The following is a 20,232-nucleotide window of genomic DNA, read 5'->3' on the forward strand; positions in this document are numbered from 1 at the left end:
AACAAGCCTTTCTTTATCACGGATAGCTTTGGCTGGTTGTTTCTGCTGAGGATGTTATCAGGATCACAGCATCGGGATGAGCCCTGACTGAAGTGTTTTTCCAGTGTCTATGGGATTCTCAGACTCAGCTGCCTTGCGATAGTGGACAGTGTTTTCAAGACAGCTGACTGAGCCCAGGGCAATGAGTTATTGCTTTAACAGACAGAATCTAATGGCCTCACATGAGCTCCAAACCCATGACCAATGTTCCCTACAGCTGCTTAACATAGAAGGTGGATGGCTCTGCTATCTGAATAACAGAAGCATGAGAACTGAGGGAGGGCTTATTGTCGCAAACACCTGCCACTCATTTATCTTGACAATTTCGTTTCCATTGGCCTTGCTTCCTATTTCATTGAAAACTTCCACGTCTTCTCCCCATTAGACTCTCGAACCTGCTGTGCAGCTGTGCTGGTTTATTTTCCTGTCCTTACTGTGAATCAGTTATTTGAGGACCAACCAACCCCTACATATCCATATCAGATCCTAGTCCTTCCCACCTCTGTAGGAGCAACTCTTCTGCCTCGCACTTCCCCATCATCATTTCCACACTCTGCTGGCTCAGTGCTATTAGCACATCAATGTGCTGTAATTTCTCCTACAAGAAAAATAGACACAACAAAAGAAAACAAACACTCAAACTTTCGGTAACTACATTGCTTTTCCGCTCCCTTTCAGAGAGAAACCTCTGAAAACAACTGTTCACACTTGCTGTCTCTTATTCCTCTCCTCTCATTCTCTTTTGCAAAAAAAAAAATTGAAAAACAGTCACACAGAGAGAGAGAGAGAGAGAGAGAGAATTTCTCCCACTTGCTGGTTAACTCCATAAATACCCAGAATAGCTAAGACAGAAACCAGAAGACATGAACTCCACCAGTTTCCCATCTAAGTAGTAGAAACTCAAGTTCTTAAGCCATTGTTTGCTGCTTCCCAGGCCTAATTGCAGGGAACTGGATCACAAGCCAAGTAAGTAGCTGGGGCACTCAACACAATACTCTGATGTGGGAGGCAGGTGATCTAAATAGTCACTAAGACCCTGGCACTCCAACACCCACCCCTGATTGTCTCTAGAACCCAAAGCACTCAGACTCTCATCCTTGATGCTAGGTTCAGGGTCAGATTCTTAGGCCTCCACTCTCTATCTGTTTCATTTGACACAATGGACAATGCTTTGTCCATAGTTGTACTTGACTTGGGGTCCACCACTGTCTCTTGACTTTGTTAACTTATTGGCCAGTCTGTCTCCTTGGGTGGATCTTTTTCCTCTCCTCGAGCCAAGTCCCCTACCCATGAATGCTCGACTGCTCAGCTCTCTGCATCTCTCCACTCACCCTCCAGTGATCTTTCAGAATTACAACTTTGAATGTCACCCATATGCTACAATTCACAGAGCCTTATTTCCAACCAAGGCTTCCCTACTGAACAGCAGACTCCTATCTCCCGTAGCTGTCCCAATGGATGCTTAGGAAACACATCACACTCATTATGCCCAAATCAAAATACTTGACACCCATCTCCCCCAGACCTATAACCTCGGAGTCCTTTCCCATTTTAGTTAACAGCACCACCAGCCTTCCTTCAGGGTAGAATTCCTTGAGACTCCTTGTCTGTTCTGTTTCTTTCGCTACACACATTCACTTCATCAGGAAATACTACTTCGTTCTACCATCAAAACACATCCAGTGTTCAATGACTTGCTACTATTTTCTAGTTACCACTGCTACTCCGATGTGGGCCTTGGGGAAAAAAAATCTCTGGTACGTAGGGATCCTTCTAACATTCATGGAATTGATAAATTCATTTTGGTGCAGAAAATTTTTGAAATCCACAGAGTTTATGCATAATGCACACTTGCATGAACTTGTTGAAGATCCTTAGGAGATTATATGGTAACCTTCTCTCTGGTTTTCTTGCTTGTTCCTTTGTCCTTCTGTTGTTTCTTCCCAACATACAGTTGGAAGGAGTCTTTAAAATGTGATGTGATTCATATTACTTCTCCATCACAACTCTCCAGGGGTTCAAGTCTGTTCAGTTCTCATAATGGTTTGCACAGTCTTTCACAACCGACCTCCCCTTTGAACAGCTTGACCTCCTCTTTCCCTTGCTTAGTGTCAACACCACTCTCTGTCCCCAATTTCGGAATCATCTTGTGTCACCGAGTCTCGTTTTTTCAGAATCCTTACTTCTGCTTTGGATGATTAGTAAGTGACTCTTGGGGATTAAAAAAAAAATTGGGGTGGGGAAATGAAGATGCCAGTGATTCTCCCATGGAGCCCATAGAGCTCTTGGGGGTATTCAAAGCCCTAATGAACTTCACCCTCTAGTGTTACTTGCACCTGCAGAGATGAGTACTAGTACTTTGAAAAGTAAAATCTGTGCTCGCTTAGGCAGCACATATAGGAAAATTAAAACAATACAGAGAAGATTAGCATGGCCCCTGCACAAGGATGACACGCAAATTCGTGAAGTGTTCCATATTAAAAAAAAAAGTAAAACTCTGTGGAGAACATAGCAGATGGCTGTTGAATGTGTTATTCCAAGGGTTTGGGGTAAAAGAAGACTCTTCCCCAAGAGAATCAAAGCTTCACAGAACTGCTCATGACTATTTTGTTGTGAAAATGTCCAGAGTACAGAGTTGTCCGAAATGGTCATGGATACCCAGTGAAACGCGGATGCAAGCGTCCAGCAGAGGCATCTGAACAACAGGGCATCCCTCCACAGCTCTGGGATGGCTTCTGTCCGTGAGGCACCGGCCTGCCCTGCTTGCCTGTGTGCTGGGTCCTTTGGCTTGCCATTCTGTTGACATCCAGCCAGCGATACAAATCAGAAGCTTGATTTCTAGAAGCAACCTTCATAACTCCTTCTCTTCCATTTCCTTTTCCAACTGAAAGTGGGCCGAATCCTGTAAACTGTACTTCTTAAATATGTGTGAGCTGGATTTGGTGACTCATTTTCAAAGAACAGAATACAGAAAATGAAAATAAAACAACCTGACAATGGAAAAACCTGGCAAATGCTGTTTGTGACCAGTTGATCCATTGTGTTGACAGCACCCCTTGACATCTTGTGATGAAAAGAAAGGGCTTTTAAATACTGTGGTATTGTATTCCAAAACCAGAAACTCCAGAAAATAGGCAAACAGAGTTCAAGGGACACTGTACAAAATACTTGACTAGTGCTCCTCAAAATGGTAGTCATCAACAAGGAAAATCTGACAAGTTATCATTTTTGGGAAAAGCCTTTGAAGACATGACAACTAAACCCTGCATTGGATCCTAGAACAGAAAAAAGACATCAGTCAAAAAATTGGTGAAAGCCCAGAGTTAATAGTAACATGCTAGTTTCTTTTTTTGTTTGTTTTTTGTTTTTTTAGTTTCTACAGTATACCGCTATAAGATGTAGACATTAGTGAAGGGCATACAGGAACTCTCCAAACTGTCTTTGCAACTGTTATGTGGGTTTGAAAGCATTCTGAAATAAAATGTATGAGGAAGCAAACAGACAAACAAAAGCAAGTCCAGGCTATGTGGATCCTGGTTCTTCAGTCTCTTCTGTGTTTTTCCTTTGCTAGCTGGTGTGGGGTCGCCCTGCTGCAAACCTTGCAGTTCCTCTGACATTCCTTTAGGAGGTCTGACATCACACTTGTTTCTTCCTAGAAAACTCTCTGCCACAATTTCCGTGGGAAGTTCTTACTCACCCTTTCCCCCAGTATTTGCTGACTCTGTCTCCGGATTATAGCCAGAAAAGTCACTTCCCAGAGGTGAGGGTGGGGCTTGTGGGGAAGTGGGTGTCATTAGGCAACTTCCTGAATCGTCTAAATGGACAGACTGCTTCAGGCCCGCTGACCAAGTCACAGTTGGCATGTCTTTATTTCTTCCTGAGAGTTGGTGTTTCAGGTAAATGCTGGTCTCCTTGGTGCTTTTCAAAGCTCAGTAGGAATAATAACCATCCAGAGATCATGTTGAAATACTGACTTGGATTCCATAGATTTGGAGGAGTGGCTGATATCCTGAATGGTATTTTGGCACACTAAAACTGGTTTAGGTTTGTAAGTGTAAGAATGAGATCATGGATACCACATGGGAATTCAATGCTTCTTTTACCTTCCATGATAGAAACTCTACCCGTCTTTCCTCTCACTTCCATAGATTGTCCCTGTCCCATGCACTTAACTCTCACAAAGTCTGTTGAAATGAAGTGTAACACAGGCCGATATCATGGCTGGGTGGGTGGGGTGGGGAGTGTCAAGGGATTTTCCCTGATGACACTTTGGCCATTACCATGGCTTGCCAAGTCACTCTACAAACATGTTACAGTTTGATCAAGAAGAGGATAATAGCACTTCCTCTCTTGATCTGAACTCCCATCACCAGTTTGTGATTTTATTTGTTTCATTAAATTCCCTCCTACCTTTTTGGCTCAGATCACAACCTCCAACCACCGACTCAACGCCCAGCCCACCATGACCCTGTGCTGAGTAGGGAGAAGACAGAAGATTGTGAAACATGATCCTGGTAGTGTATTCTACTCAGGGAAGGCAGTGGAGGGTGGGTTATTGCCATCTTGGATTAGATTGCGGCTCCTACAACAGCAGTATGACTTGGGTTAAGACACTTAATGGTTTCCAAACCTGTTTCCTAGCTTCTAATACCACCAATTTCCTGGTTGGTTTTGAGAAACATGGCAATATGTAAAGGATTCAGAATGATCTCTGAATTTGGTAGACTTAATATGTAATACCTGCTATCATTGGTTCTCCTCGCCTGGATGTCAATTCTCCTTTCATCCTGCATTTTTTTTCATCTTATACTCATCAGCCTTATGTATCCCCCTTCACTCCACCCTAAATTCACTTAAACAGTCATGCAATCTGGACCCCTGAATGTTTTGTCAGAGGGGGTTTTACATGGCATCCACTTAGCAAAAACCTGAAATAGTCTTCCTCTGATATTTTGTTCTTTCAAGTTCTTCTTCACAGCTAGGTTTTTCCACCCTTCCTTCCAATGCAAGAGAAATTTGTCTTATAACTGTGCAACCCTTTCGCTCTCTTTAAGTACCTACCCTCCCTTCTGCCCTGGAGATGCAGAGTCCTTTGAGTATCACCTACAGCCCCTTGGGCAGCATATTTGATCACTGTGGCTCAGCAGGGCTCAACTGCTTGAGTCATCACCGGTGCCTCTGGGGATCTGCATCAGCAGGAAGCTGGAATCAGGAGCTGAAGCTCCAGGAATTGAACTTGGGCACTTCAGTGTGGAATATGGGCATCTCAACCAGTAAGCCAAATGGCTGCTCCCAATTTTTCTTTTTGGCCCATGTCCTATGAACTTCTGGAAGTCTCCTCATCTGGAATGACAACACAGAGATGAGCTGAGATGAGCACAGAGGCCTGTGATGGTCAGTGGAAAGGAATGGAGCTGAAAAGGCATCCCAGGCTAAGAGAAGCCTTGCGTCCCAAGTAGTGTTTTACTGAAGGAGGTTTTTTTTCTGTTTGTTTTTTATGAAGACAGTATGGTTAGAAGCTCTCTTAGAGGGCTACAGCTGGGAGAGGTGTGACCTAGCAGCAGGAGAGTGTAATGACTAGGAGATGGATGAATTAGCAGTCTGCTGAATAGAGGGTTTGTAAACATGTTCTTACAATTTATTTATTTTTTTTTAAATTTGAGAGACAGAGAGAGAGAGACAGAGAATCTTTTCCATCCTCTGGTTCACACCCTAAATCCAAAATGGCCAAACCTGATTCAGATCAAAGCCAGGAGCTGGAAATTCCACCTGGTCTCCCATATGGGTGGCAAGGACTCAAGTACTTGCTGCCTGCATGGTGCAAATTAACAGGAAGCTGGATCAGAAGCAGAATGGGATGTGAATCAAACAGTCCAATAGGAAATGTGAGCATCCTGAGCATGGATTTAACTGCTGCACCACATTCTCTCTGCAGTAAATGTTGGTTGACTTACTCGTGGAATTAATTAAAATTTCCAAGATTCTACCCATGATTTCTCTTATTGCATGCTTCTGTCAAATCAATTTTTAAAAAAGATCTACTTGTTTATTTGAAAGGCAGAGTTATAGAGAAATAGGGAAAGGGAGAAGAGGGAGAGGGAGAGAGAGGAAATCTTGCATCTGCTGGTTCACTCTCTAAATGATTACAATGGCTAGGGTTCAGCCAAGGCCAAGCTAGGAGCCAGCCAAGAGCCAGGAGCTTCACCTACGCCTCCCACATGGGTGGTAGGAGCCCAAGCACCTGGACCATCTTCTATTACCTTTTCCTGGGTCATGAACAGAGAGCTGGATTAGAAGTAGAACAGCCAGGACTTGAGCTGGAACCCATACAGGATGCCCTTACTGCAGGTGGCAGCTTAACTTGCTATGTCTATATGCCGACCCTGTAATTTTTTATTGTAATACACTTTTCCCCCTTCCCACATCCCTCATGTACATGAATTTTAAAATGTTGTGCACCAAAAATAAATTTATCCTTCAGCTACATTCTCCATGAATTTTGTAAAGGACCACACCAAACACCATGAGTTCCTGCCAATGCCTACAACCCCAGCACCACAACAGTCATTCCAGGTATCCCTGACTTGATAAATCTATTCATTTGCTCAATTCCAGAACAAAGATACAACAGTTCCATAATTGGTAATACTTGTGTATAAAACAAATACACTAAACTACAAACTACAATTATTTGTATCAAGTTATTTTAGTCTTTAGCCTTCTAACAAGCAAAATTATTGTTTTCTAAAGCTGTGTAAGCAAGTACTCTTCTTCCTCACCCATTTCATTATGCTGATTCCAGACACCTGTAATCCAGCTCAGATGCACTGAATCACCCCTCTGCTTCCTCCAAATGGTGGCAACAGCTAGGGCTGGGCCAGGCCAAAGTCAGCAGCCAGGAACTCATCCAGTTCTCCCACATGGGTGACAGGGATCAAAATCTTAGGGCTATCTTCTGCTACTTTTCCCAGGCAATAAGCAGGGAGCTGGATCGGAAGTAGAGCAACTAGGAGTTAAGCAACTGCCCATATGGCTTAACCCGCTTTGCCAGCATCTCTAGTTCTATTCACCTTGTTCCCACCCATTCTTTGATGTTGCTTTTGGTTTATCTTACTGTATTTTTTTCCCCGAAACTGAGCGTTTACATAATTTTATGCATCACATACTATTTTTTTTATTAATTATTTTGCATTGTGTGACAGTTTCATAGGCTCTGGGAATCCCCCCACCCCTCCACACGCCCCTCCCCCCTGGTGGATTCCTCCACCTTGATGCAGTATTACAGTTCAAATTCAATCAAGATTCTTTCCTTGCAAACGTACACCAAGCATAGAGTCCAGCTACTTATTGTCCAGACGGGTTGAACAGTTTCTTGGGGAGAGCACTTCTGGTCCGAAGTTAGAGCTGGTAGAATATCATCCCAGTCAATTAAGAGTCCCAAGATAACATCAACAGCAATTTGCAACATTATGGAATTGACATGGTTTTGAGTAGCCAGTATGTAAAAAAAAAACAAAGCAAGTTCTTAACCACAACCTATGATTAGCTCATTGACATTTCAATTTTAGTTTATATACAGGACCGGCTGCTATATACCTTAAAATGGCTAAAAGGTACCATTCAGCTGTCTCGTGTCTATTTCATTTTAGTATTTAGCCATTTGTTGTGTTGAAGTATAATTTTGCTGATCTTGGCAGATTTTAGGATAATCTAGACTGGCTTGTAACTCTAACAAGACATTTGTCGACAATTAAGGTGCAGAACATTTTTTTTTGGGGGGGTGTGCGGGAAAATCCCCAACACCATGGTGAGGAGTGACTAATCTTTGTGTCCCACCCAGCGAGGCATGAGCCAATCCATGCCAGCTCTTTCCTGTCAGATTCCAAGCTCTACTTTTTGCAACACATACTATTAAATTTACTGTTCAAAATATACATCTTAGGGGTTTTTAGAAAATTCACAGTATTGTGTAACTATCAGAAACTAACTTTGCAACATTTTCATCATTTCAAAAAGACACCCCGTGTCCTATGCAAACGCTTCCAGTAGTCTGCTTCCTATTTTTTCTTTTCTTTTTTTTTTTTAAGGCAGATCAGAGTTACAGAGAGAAGAGAGAAAAATCTTCAATCCGCTGGTTTACTCTCCAAATGGCTGCAACAGCCAGAACTGAGGTGATTTAAAGCCAGGAGCTTCTTCCAGGTCTCTCAAATGGGTATAGGGGTCCAAGGCTTTGGGCCATCCTTGACTTTTGAGCCACAAGCAGGGAGCTGGATGGGAAATGGAGCAGCCAGGACACAAAAGTGCCCATATGGGATCCTGGCACTTGAAACTTAGCCATTGAGACATACCATGGGACCCTCTGCTTCCTGTTTCTCTGGGTTTGTCACTTCTGGACATTCCGTATAATTGTGGTCTGCCCACATCTGGCTTCCTTCCTATTTGTAAGGTCCATGTATATTACGGTATGTTTCAGATCTCTATGCTTTTTCATGGCTGGCTACCATTCGAGCGGGTGGATCCACCAATCCTTGTTTGTGCATTCATCAGTTAACAGGAATTTGGCCTGTTGTGCTTTTTCGTTATTGTGAACATTTTCTGAACATCCACACGCGTATTTTCGAGTGAACGCATTTTAATTCTCTTTAGGTCCATTTGCAGTAATTGGAGTTCTTAGGTCCTATCTTAATTCCACCTTTAACTTTCTGAGAGGCTTCTAAGCTGCTTCTATAAAGTAGTGGTATCATTTTGTGGCAAAACATGTTATTTCCTTTTTGATGCACCCATCATGATGGGTGTGACATCTCCTCTGTGGTTTTGGTTTGCTTCTCCAATGACTCAGGATGATGCACGTTTTTCATGTACTTATTGGTCATTTATAGCTCTTACATGGAAGATTCAACAAGAGTTTCTGGCTCACTTACATTGGATTGTCTTTTTATTGAATTGCAAAGCTCTTTATATGTTTTCATGGCAGTCTGTTATCAGATATAAGACGTACAAATGTTTTCTCTCCTTCTGTAGTTGTTTGTCATTCTCTTGATAGTGTTTTTGATAAACAGATGTCTCAATTTCGAAGAAATCCAACTTATCTATTTTATTTTTTTTGTTAGTGCGTGTGTTTTGGGTGGGATAACTAAGCAACCACTGCCTAGTTTAAGGTGACAGAGATTTGTGCCTAGGTTTTCTTCTAAGCGTTTGAGCATTTTAGCTCTCATGCTTAAGTCTTTGATCTATCTTGAGTTAAACTGAATGCGGTATTAGGTAGGGTCCCAAATCCTTTTCAGTTGCTCTAGCATCATTTGTTTAAAAATATGATTCTCTCCCTATAGGTATATCGTGGGCATTCATTAAAAAAAAAAAAAACAATATATTGACACTATCACTCAGGGTATCCCTAAGCCTGTACCCCATTGATTTGATTATTGTCATTTTGTACTATCTTAGGAAATTGAAAAGTGTGCATTCTCCAATTATGTTCCTTTTCAACATTGTTTCAGCTATTCTTGGTTCCTTGCATTTTCTTTTTTTTTCTTCCTTCCTTTTTTTTTTTTTTTAAAGATTTATTTATTTGGCCTGGCGGCGTGGCCTAGTGGCTAAAGTTCTTGTCTTGAACACACCAGGATCCCATATGGGCACTGGTTCTAATCCCGGTTGTTCCACTTCCCATCCAGCTCCCTGCTTGTGGCCTGGGAAAGCAGCCGAGGACGGCCCAATGCTTTGGGATCCTGCACCCATGTGGGAGACCTGGAGGAAGTTCCTGGCTCCTGGCTCCGGATTGGCACAGCACCGGCCGTTGCGGTCACTTGGGGAGTGAATCATCAGACGGAAGATCTTCCTCTCTATTTCTCCTCCTCTCTGTATATCTTTGTAATAAAAATAAATAAATCTTAAAAAATATTTATTTATTTATTCATCAGAAAGTCAGATTTTCAGAGGAGAGACAGAGAGAAAGATTTTCCGTCCACTGGTTCACTCCCAGGTGGCTACAATGGCCAGAACTGAGCCATCCAAAGCCAGAGCCAAGAGCTTCTTCCAGGCCTCCCAAGTGGGTATGGGGATCCAAGGCTTTGGGCTGTCCTTTACTGCTTTCCCAGGCCATAACCAGGGAACTGGATGGGAAGTGGAGCAGCTGGGACATGAGCTGGCAGCCATATGGGATCCTGGTGCATGCAAGGCAAAGACTAACCATGAATAATAAATTCATTTTATTTTTGATGATGCTTACATAGTTGAGAGGGATGCATGCCCCTGTGGACCACTGATTAGGGTGGGGAGGGTTGAGGAATGGGGGAAAGTACATGAGACAAGGGCCTCCAATCTCCTTTTTTCTGTTTCAGTATCTGGGGAAAGTGGGGAGAGAAGGGGAGAGGGCTGCTACCAGCATCCCAACCATATCAGAACCTGGGAATGGGGCACAGTCACCCAATGTCATCCCAGGGTCCCCAGTGTGGGGCATGTTCTGGGGATACTGCTTAAATGGTTTCAATAGTTCTGAGATGCTGTTGATTTCTTTGCTTCAAGGTTGAGGAAACCTTCCAACGTGTATTGGCTGACATAGATCACCTTAGAGTCTTGATTTGCCTAATACTTGCTATTAAAGCTTGACTGGGAGAGCTGTCCAATTTGTTGTGCCCTCCATGGTACTAGACGTCCTTCGCAAATCTCAATGGAGTGGTTGTCATGTTTCCTAGGAGCATCTAGGCATGCCATCCACCCCACATACCTCAACAGCCATGGAGACCCAGTTGTGACACATGCACTCTAGTTAGTACATAGATTCTGTGATTTTCCCTATGGTTGGGAAAATCTGAGTCTGAATCCAGGGATCCAGTTGGAGGTTCCCCAAAGAAATCTCACCTGAGGTGACCCCAGAGTTGATTTATGTGTGTGCCAATCAGTGCGAGGTCCAGCTAATTCCATTACCCATACCAGCTTACGCACACTGGTGATTGTAGTCACCTGGTCAGTTCGGTATCTACCCCCATGTCATACTCAATCTAGCCCCATCTCATACTCAAACTAATAGATGCCAAGACCCAGCCTAAGCCTGCCCACCACACACTCAGCCATCACGCATACCAGCTGGAACCATAGCCTAGTCAGAGCGGCCCCAATGATGCCCACCAGACCCACCCCCAGATCTTGTTCCTGTGCTTGCCAGTATTTACAACAGACTGGTCCAGTCTGTCCGTCATCCCATTTGGCTTCTGTACACATCAATGGGTGTTGGAGCCTAGCTCAGCCCCACTGTCCAGCCCAAACTCATGCCAGTGGGTGCCGCTGCCTGTCCAGCCAGGCCTGCCCCCAGCCCTGGTTCTCATGCTCACCAGTGGGAGTTGCAGACCTCTCAGAGGGGAGCCCACAATTTCCCTACTAGGTCCATTCTTGTACTTTCCAGGTGGTTGTACTTTCCAGGTGGTTTTATATTCCAGTCTGACATATTTGCTAGCCGATGTTGTAGCAAAGCCCAACCAGACTTACTCTGGCTCATGCATGCACCAGTGGATATGGTCGTTTAGCCCAGCGTGGCTCTCCCCTAACCCAGTTCATATGCAGGTCAGCAGATTTTGTAGCCCTGCCCAGCTTGGTTTGTCCTTAGTCCCAGCTCTCCCACTTATCAGCCGGAGCAGTGGCCCAGCAGGGAGCCCAGGCAGTTCCCAGGCTTGCCCCCTCCCTCAGGTCTTATGTGTGCTTGTGGGTGCTTCAGCCCAGTCTGGCATGGCTCACCTCACCTTAGCATTCACTAGCGTGTGTTACAGCCGGTTTCAGCCTGGTCTGCCTCCAGTTCCAGGTCATGCTGGTGGGTGCTGTAGCCTAGCCCAGCCTGAACTACCCCCAATCCTGGCACTAATGTGAACTGGCTGATGTTGTGGCCTAACTGGCCTGTCCTGCACCCCCTCCCAGTTCTCACATCTGCCAGTGGGAAGAACACTAAGCAAGAAGAGATGTATTTGCTTACGGATGTGGAGCCCTGAAGTTTTGTCAAATTTCCTACTAGTTATGCTGCTTTCCTTTGTGTGTCTGCGTGGATTCCCTGGGGTTTTTGTAGATACACGATAGTGTCATTCATGAACAGAGGCTGTTCCACTACTTCTCTTCCCCTCAATTTGAAGTCTTTTGGGATTTTTTTTTTCCCCTAATAATCTTGTATTTCAGCTTTCTGAGTTCTTCGCTGCTGCGGTTTGAAGGCTCATGCCCTGCAAAACTCAACTGAACTGTAACCATTATTTTCTGTTTTACAAAGTGAGACCTTCAGGAGACAAGTAGGCTATCAGGGTCTGTCCCTAGTCGTGAATTAATGCTGGCACTGGGGAGTGAGTTCTTTCTGAAAGGCCTTTGCCATATGCCATCTTGGGACTTCCTGGCTCCCACAACCAGGAGCCAACCCATTTCTGTTCCTTATAAACTACCCAGTCTCAGGTTACTATTATAGCAGGCCACAGTGGACTAAGGGCTAGGGCATTTACATCACAGAGAGATTAGCTTGTTGTTTGTAGTAGATTTACTCTCAGAATGTCAGTGGTCTTTATGTATTGTTTTAATACCACCAAATTTGCATTTGGTGGATTTTAATTCATAATGAGAAAACTTTTCTCTACATCATAATGAAAAAGAAATTACAATGCATTTGAAGTTTTTTTAATGCATGGTGTGAGGATCAGATTTATACATATATTTTAATTGCTATCCAGTTGTTCCAGCATCATTTATTAAAGAGTCTGTACTTGTCCCAGTGATCTGAGTTGCTATCTTCAGCACGTATTATATTTCTATATGGGTTTGGGTCTATTTTTGTGCTTCCCTTCTATGCCAAGGGACTCATTTGTGTATTTCTTCAATTTGTTTACATTTCCATATGCTAGTCTGTAATTGCTTAAATGCTTAATACCTTTATCCACTGAAAAATTACCTCAGATTTTCATTGGATTGCTGGCTGGAGATGTCGGGTAAAGCGAACGCAGACCTTCCCTGCTGTCACCATGTTGTTATCCAGCTGCAAGTGAAACCGTCAGGATAAGATGGCAGGATTGTAGGGAACAGGGTAACTGACTGCAGGTCTTAAGTTCTCCAGTGGGGAGCGGGCCTCCTGGCCCACGTGGGCGAGTCACTCGCTGTGTCCAGTTCACCAGCAACGCACCCACGAAGAACGGAAAGGAGAGGAACGTGCGTGGCAGGGAGTCTTTTGCCCTTGAACCAGTAGGGGCCCACTGTCCCACCATAGTGTACATCTTTCAAGCGCCCAGTGTCCCTGGACTGCACACCTGAACGCCTGCGAGGGACCCAGAAGCGTGGCTGGCTGAGTTTCTGGTAGCTTAGTCCCGTAGTTAACGCCCCGGCGGGCGGCAGGCTCCACGTCGCTGGCCCAGCAGGCGCGAGGCGGGTGATCCTGCTGGCCAGGAACCGGGCCGGGGCGCCTTCAGCTGCCGTGAGGACGGGAGGGCGGGGTCGCCATGGGGCCGGGAGGCGGGCCGGGGGCGTGACGACCCTCCCCGAGAGCGGCCAGGTCCGCGGCCACGCGCCCAAGGCGGGACGGGGCGTGATGGCGGCGGCGGCTGTGAGCGGCGCCAAGCGGAGCCTGCGGGCCGAGCTGAAGCAGCGTCTGCGGGGTATAAGCTCCGAGGAGCGACTGCGCCAGTCCCGTGTGCTGACCCAGAAGGTGCGAGCAAGGGAGACGACTCCTCAGCGGACCCAGTGGCCAAAGCCCGGGCGGCCTGGGCTCGCGGATCTGCGCAGGCGCCTGCGGCCTTGCGCGTGCACGTTCGTCCTTCCGTCCCGGGCACGCTTCGCCGGCGCGCGCACACGTCCCTCAGGAAAGCTTCCGGGCGCAATGGCGGGAAGAGGGTGTGAGGGTGGTTGTTGCGGTTCCCTGCCGTACTGGTGGCCGTCTGGTGTCAGCGCTCTCTCTGGGATGAAAGACACCTGAGAAGCCCTTAGTGGGGCTAATGAAGAGAGAGCAGGGTGAGAACAAAGTTCTGGTGGAGATGACAAGGTTTCTCTCTCAGCTAGTGTTAAAACTGAGGACATTCGTGCCCATTTCCTCACTTTTATTTCCAGTTGCCCGTTTCTGACCCACGCCATTATATTAGGTTGTTTTAAGTCTTAAACTGGGACGATAATGAGTTTACTCAGCAATATTTTCAGGCTTGAAGCTCTAGTACACAGTGTTGACAGAATTTTATTGAATAGGTCACTTGAGTGACCGTTGTGGCTGTAGTTGCTGGTGGTGCAAGAACCCATCAGGTCAGTCACAGTGAGCAGAGCTAGATTTACTGAACACACTGTTATGGACTGGTAGGCGGGACAGCCTATTTCTGCTGAAACACAGCCTTCAGTCAGAGCTGTGTGCTTGTAGCCACTATCCTCCTTGGAGTGTTTTTTTCCATGATCCAACAGGTTTTCACAGATGAGTCGTTTGCATTTCTGAATAGGGCCTGGAACCCTTTATTTTGGAATTTTCTCAGTGTCCTAGCGGCAATCCTCCATATGAGATATATAGTATATTCATTGTAGAACCACATTGTATGATTGACCATGCAAGAGAAGGGTATGTAATTTGATGTCACTAAATATATGTGGCTAGTAGAGGAATGTTGTCACATAATATCCATACCAGGTATTTTGATTTTCTGTCACTCTGTAGTTGCTCAAAATCATGCCGTGTTTTAGTTTGTTGTTATTCACAATATATATCTAGTTTAGGTCTGTATTTTTTTCCCCTGGAATTTTTGGTTGCCTTCTTTTTTTTTTCTTGTTTGTTGACTCCACTTCCTTTCAGAGGGCACTCCGATTTCAAGTTTCCTTCTGGTATGGTTGCCTTCTGGCTCATTGTCCACTCAATTAGGTGGGCTTCTTCCTTATCATTAAGTGAGGGCTGTTTCTGGAGTCCAGTGTCTTCCTCTTTCTTGGATTTTTTTCCTTTTTCTTCTTTGGAGTATATCCTCAAACAAACATTCATTGGGCTGGATATACTTTTAAATACTTTAGAAAATATTTTATCTTCATATTTGATAGTTTAAATTTCAGACTTTACCTTGGTCTATTGAGAACAAGATCTCTTTATTAAGTCTTTGTGCTTTTTTCCATGTCTGTCTGAAATTCTTGTTAATTAGATAATAAAAATCCCAAATTGAACTTCCATGTTTCTTACCATTTTTTCTCATTTTGTTTTTTCTTGTACTCTGAGGTGTTCCCCTAGTTTTTTTTTTTTTTAAAGTAGTATTTTCATTGGAAAGGCAGATTTACAGAGAGAAGGAGAGGCAGAAAGATCTTCCATCTGCTGGTCCACTCCCCAAGTGCCTGCATTGGCTGGAGCTGAGCCCATCACAGACAGGAGCCAGGAGCTTCTTTGGGGTTCCCACACTGGTGTAGGATCCCAAAACTTTGGGCTGTTCTCCTTTGCTTTCCCAGGCTACAAGCAGGGAGCTGGATGGGAAATGGAGCAGCCAGGACACTAACCAACACCTACATGGGGTGCTGGTGCTTGAAGAGGGTGGATTAGCCAGTTGAGCCACATCTATGGCAGGCCTTGAGTTTTTCCTGTTTTGCCAATCAAAATTTTAACGTGGTGATTAAGGAACTCTCCAATTGCTTCTCCCAAAGCCGTCTGCTGTTATACAGATGCAAGTATGTTCCTGAGTTTGTCTGAAGAAACTAACTAGAACTTTAATAATAATAAAAAAAAAACTTTGTATTTCTCTAATTATCTCAGTTTCTAACACATTTTCTTGTTTTTTTTTTTTCCCGTCCAATACTTCTATCTTGTGTTTTGGCTTTGCAGATGGAGTTATGACAATTAGTAGGGATTTCCTCTGCCGTTTGTGGTGGCTTTGAGACTCTGAAGGAAGAGTGGATTCTTCCTGGTGAGGAAGAAAGATGACGTCTTTCAGAGTGGTGTGACCTGCTGCTTTCCCATCACCTCTGTCTTACAGCAATTAGTCAAATCCCTCTTTTCTTGGTCTCAGCGCTGTCATGGATTTTCCTTTTTTGGACTTTTTTACTCTCACATAAATGGGATTTGAGGAAGAAAGATCAGTGTGCATGCACAGTCTCGCACTGAATTTTAAACTGATGTTTACTGGCTTCTTATTCAGCTCTTGATTTTCTAGAAAGACATTAGCTTTCTCAAAAGCCCCGGGCCTATGCAGGGTCTGGATTTTGCATTTTCATTGGCTTTGCCTATTTTAGGCAGTTAACAGCCTGGTAACTCTTCAGAAGGCAGGAACTAACACCCTTCCTTAGCACTGGCTTCATGTACTGTATCTGCCTCATGTCTGTTTCCTTTTTATGATGACTTACTTGACCCTCTGCACCTGTTACCTATGTGCCAGTCATAAGTTAGCTTTTCAGCATCTTTTGCATCTCAGCTTGGGGAACGAGCAAGGACATACAAAGAAAGGAAGAAGAAGCAGAGCTGAGGCTGTGTTTTGTGTCTGGGAGGTTCTCGAGGTGGCAAACTGTTCTGGAAAGCTGAGCTCAGCTCCCTTCTGCTGCTGGGGAATGACTGCTGAGTTAGGATCCTTCCATTAGGATCCCCTTACCCTGCTACCGCTGTGGCCATTTTAGCATTCATTTGAACAGAAGTGTTTCAGGACAGAAATGGTAGCGCTAAGAGAGAATTGCAATGGATGTTTTCTGTCCCTGTAAGCTCACAGAATGATTAGGGATGCTATGTTTAGGGCACATGAAACAACTAGCCATTAATTCATGGCAGTACACAATTGTTTAGAGTTTCTCTCAATGTCTTGAAGATCCTGCAGAAGTTAGAGAAGTTAGGGCTTGAGTGGGGCTTCAATGGGTAGGGATTAGGAGTCGAGATACCTGACAATGGAAGGGTTGGAGGTGTGTGTAGGAGCCCAGGTTCAGAGGTGTGATAAAGCAGAACTCCAGGGACGAGTGTCAGATGACAGACGGCTGTTAACCAGGGTCGATGGCAAGTCAAGCCTGGGGAGCAGTTGGTCTCTGTTGGAGCTTTTCAATGTATGTGTGTGCTGGAAAGGGGAAATAAGAGATGGGTTCGGGATTAAAAGTCAGGTTTCAGGTCATGCCATTCTCTGACCTGTTGTAATGCTTTCCATTTGCATTTGGATCAAGAACTTGGAGAAGGCTGAGACTTCAGAAGGGGAACTGTTAAGAGGAGTTGCTGGCTTTTACAGACATCATAGTGGCAAATGCTGTTGCTCTCATTTCCCACCCAGGTGCTTGCCCATAGTCAGTATCAGCAGTCGAAAAGGATCTCCATCTTTCTGAGCATGCCGGATGAAATCGAAACGGAGGAGATCATCAAGGATATTTTCCGGCAAGGCAAAACCTGCTTTATCCCTCGCTACCGATTTCAGAGCAATCACATGGATATGGTGAAACTGGAATCACCAGAAGAAATTTCCTTACTTCCCAAAACATCGTGGAACATCCATCAGCCCAGCGAGAGTGATGCCCGGGAGGAGGCCTTGTCAACGGGTGAGTGTGATGGTGTAAGCGACAGTTTTCAGACTTCTGAGCCACCTGTCATATTAGGGTCAATGGAAGCTGCTTTTCCCATAGGGATGAACTTGTGTTTCTAGTCTGTAACACTCATATGCTCATGCTGGGCAGGTGATTACCTTCTGTAAGCTATGACATATAAACTGTAGCAGTCACATACCAAGGTTTTGCCTTCTCCTAGATTCCTGCCCTAATCTTGGGGGGTTGAATGATATATTCTCCCCCTCACCTCAGTAATGTTACCATTTCTCATGGTTTGCTTTGGGTTCTAATGAGTGCATAACTGTTAATGCTAATGAACCGTTACACCTGCAGTTTGGGTCTGGCAGTACCTTCTAGACATCTCTTCTTAAATGTCTCATGATGTCTCAAATGCAACATGCTCCCTTCCACTCTGACTGCCATGTCCTGCTCCATGTGAAGCACCACCAGCTGTCCAACTGACCAGGCCAGAAGTCTCCAGGCCCTCCTGAACTCCTCCCTCCTCCCAGGTCCTACACGTACCGGGGGCCAAGTCCTAAAGCCTGTGTTCACAAACCCTGATGGACTGTGTACTGCATTTGCCCACTTACCTGCAGCCCCATCGCGCTGCTGCAGTCTAGGTTGTCATGCTGTCCTCATCACCACTCTTCCTGGCCACGTCTTGCCTTCTCCCTTCCTCTCAGTCTGTTGTCTGCAAGGGGGTTGAGCAGGAGTCCTAAAACATGATTGTAACCCTTTGTGCTCCTGCTTCAAGCCTCACAGTGACTCCTTCTTGCCCTTGGTGAAATGCACACTTTTTAGCAAGGCATTTCGTCATCTTCATTGTTCATGTCCTTCTTGCTTCATGGTCAGAGGTTCCACCAATTCGAATGTCTCCCAGGTTCCCAATCCTACTCTGCCTTCTCTACAACTGCATCTTTTTTTATGCTGCTTTCTGGCCAACAGTCCACTGAAAGAGTTTTTCATTATCAAGTCATCAAAGAGTTCAAGGCGGACAAGCTCAGAGGGTCCCCTTTGTAATATGGTGTCTCAGGGCCATCTTAGAGCTAAGTGACCAAGACTTACGTGGTTGTAAGGAAGCCCCAGAAGGACTTGGTGCGGCCGTCTGCCAATTTCAGGCGCTTCACACGTGGCAGAATGATGACAGCAAGTCAGGGTGATGGAATGGAAGGGGACAGCATCAAGGGCTCAAAGCCATAGAGGGATCGTGTACTTGGCTCCTCAGACTTTCTCTCCACAAGTTACTAAGCCAGCCTGGGCTTTTGTAGGTGCCTGGACACCGAAAGTACATTCTCATCTACCTCTGTAGTGCGTGTATCATTAGAGCAGGTGGGTGCAAGCCTTGTACAGCTCTGTCACTTCTTCAAGGGGAAGGACTGCAAGCATTTTCAGACCATGAGAGGATGGGCTGTCTCTGGAGGTTCTTTCCCTTGTAGATAAGGAAAGGAGACAGGTGTAGGCTCTGAGTGGCTCAGATTACGATTGTAGGGCCCGAGAGTCATTCCTGATTGCAGCTGTAGTGCTTGCATCCGCTCTGTAAACTGTCTGCTTAGTGAAATTCTGCGCCATCTCCTCCAGAAGCCGGTATCACTCTGGTAACAAGCCCATTGCCTTTAGCACACTCGGTCCCTTGGCATTGTCCTGAGACTGAGCCAAAGGTGTCTGCATGGCACGGTCACGTGTGTGTTCTGCGTCCATTCAAGCATAGTGGTGGGAAGAGTAAGGAAGAACCAGGGTTTTTGTTCTTGACTCCCTGATTGGGAAACCATTGAGCCAAGTCCTGTGTGTACGGTTTGTGTCAAGCACATTTACTGAGCTACTCAATAAGTGGCCACTGTGACAAATTTTAAGCAAGGAGGATGCGATGATTTATTATATGATAAAGTCACTGTAGGGGAAGAGTCAACGTTGTGATTGTTGCCAGCAGACATTTCCCGAGCTTCATGTCAGATACTGTTTAGGTCTAGAAGAGTAAGGTTCTGGACTTCGAAGGATTCACATTTAGCCGGGGAGACAAAAAACAAATATAAATAAACTAAGTGGGGCTATAGTTATAGTGCAGCAGGTTAAAGCTCTGCTTTTGATGTTGGCATCGCACGCCGGAGTACTGCTCCACTTCTGATTCCGCTTCCAAAGCAGTAAGAGATGACCCAAGTGCCAAGACCCTGGTGGGAGATGAAGTTCTGGGTTCCTGGCTTTGGCCTGCCTCAGCCCTGTTGTTGCAGGCATTTCAGGAGTGCACTGGTAATGAAAGCTCTCTCTGCCTGTCACTGTCACTCAGACTGTAACAGGTGTCAGAGGTAAGTGTCGGATGAGAGATACTGAATATTAAGAACAGCTGGTTCTGGATCTGGAGAAAACCTGCCTATGGTTGGTTGGTTGGTGTTTTTGCTCCTTTGTAGCTTTTCTCTGCTTGTGGTGTGAGGGGCTTTTTCTGCTGTGTATTTGCCTCTGCAGATACTTGCAGCCTGAGTTGCCAGGACCCAGGGCATGCGAGCTGTGGTGAGGGTTGCAGCGGTCTGTCGCGGTTTGTAGATGTATCGGTGGTGTTATCTCCCAGCATCGCGTGCACCTTTTCTTGCATCAGCAGTTTCATATGCGATCACTTTAGTGTGAAAGCATAAATCTCCCTTCGTGGTGTTTGAGATCAGCTGATCAGAGCTCAGTGTGTCCTCGGTGTAGCCTTTGTAGGCCATTTATCTTTCTAGTATGTTCACATTATCACAGCTT

At 45.2% G+C, this 20,232-nt stretch overlaps 1 protein-coding gene and 1 non-coding gene across 2 annotated transcripts in view; both read left to right on the forward strand.

Annotated features, from left to right (window-relative positions):
• The first annotated feature begins 2,414 nt into the window (after positions 1 to 2,414).
• Positions 2,415 to 2,521, forward strand: LOC118759271 (U6 spliceosomal RNA). The gene has a single exon (XR_004996075.2). It is a non-coding gene; the product is annotated as a U6 spliceosomal RNA (small nuclear RNA).
• Positions 2,522 to 13,518: 10,997 nt separating this feature from the next.
• The window catches only part of MTHFS (methenyltetrahydrofolate synthetase), a 44,799-nt gene continuing 38,085 nt past the window's right edge, over positions 13,519 to 20,232 (forward strand). Inside the window, exons 1-2 of the mRNA XM_004578299.3 lie at positions 13,519 to 13,696; positions 17,235 to 17,496. Of these exons, the coding sequence (XP_004578356.1) occupies positions 13,580 to 13,696; positions 17,235 to 17,496 (379 nt within the window). The 5' untranslated portion in view covers positions 13,519 to 13,579. The remainder of the gene's footprint in view (positions 13,697 to 17,234; positions 17,497 to 20,232) is intronic.

Source organism: Ochotona princeps, chromosome 6, assembly GCF_030435755.1.
Source record: "Ochotona princeps isolate mOchPri1 chromosome 6, mOchPri1.hap1, whole genome shotgun sequence".
Lineage (NCBI taxonomy): Eukaryota > Metazoa > Chordata > Mammalia > Lagomorpha > Ochotonidae > Ochotona > Ochotona princeps.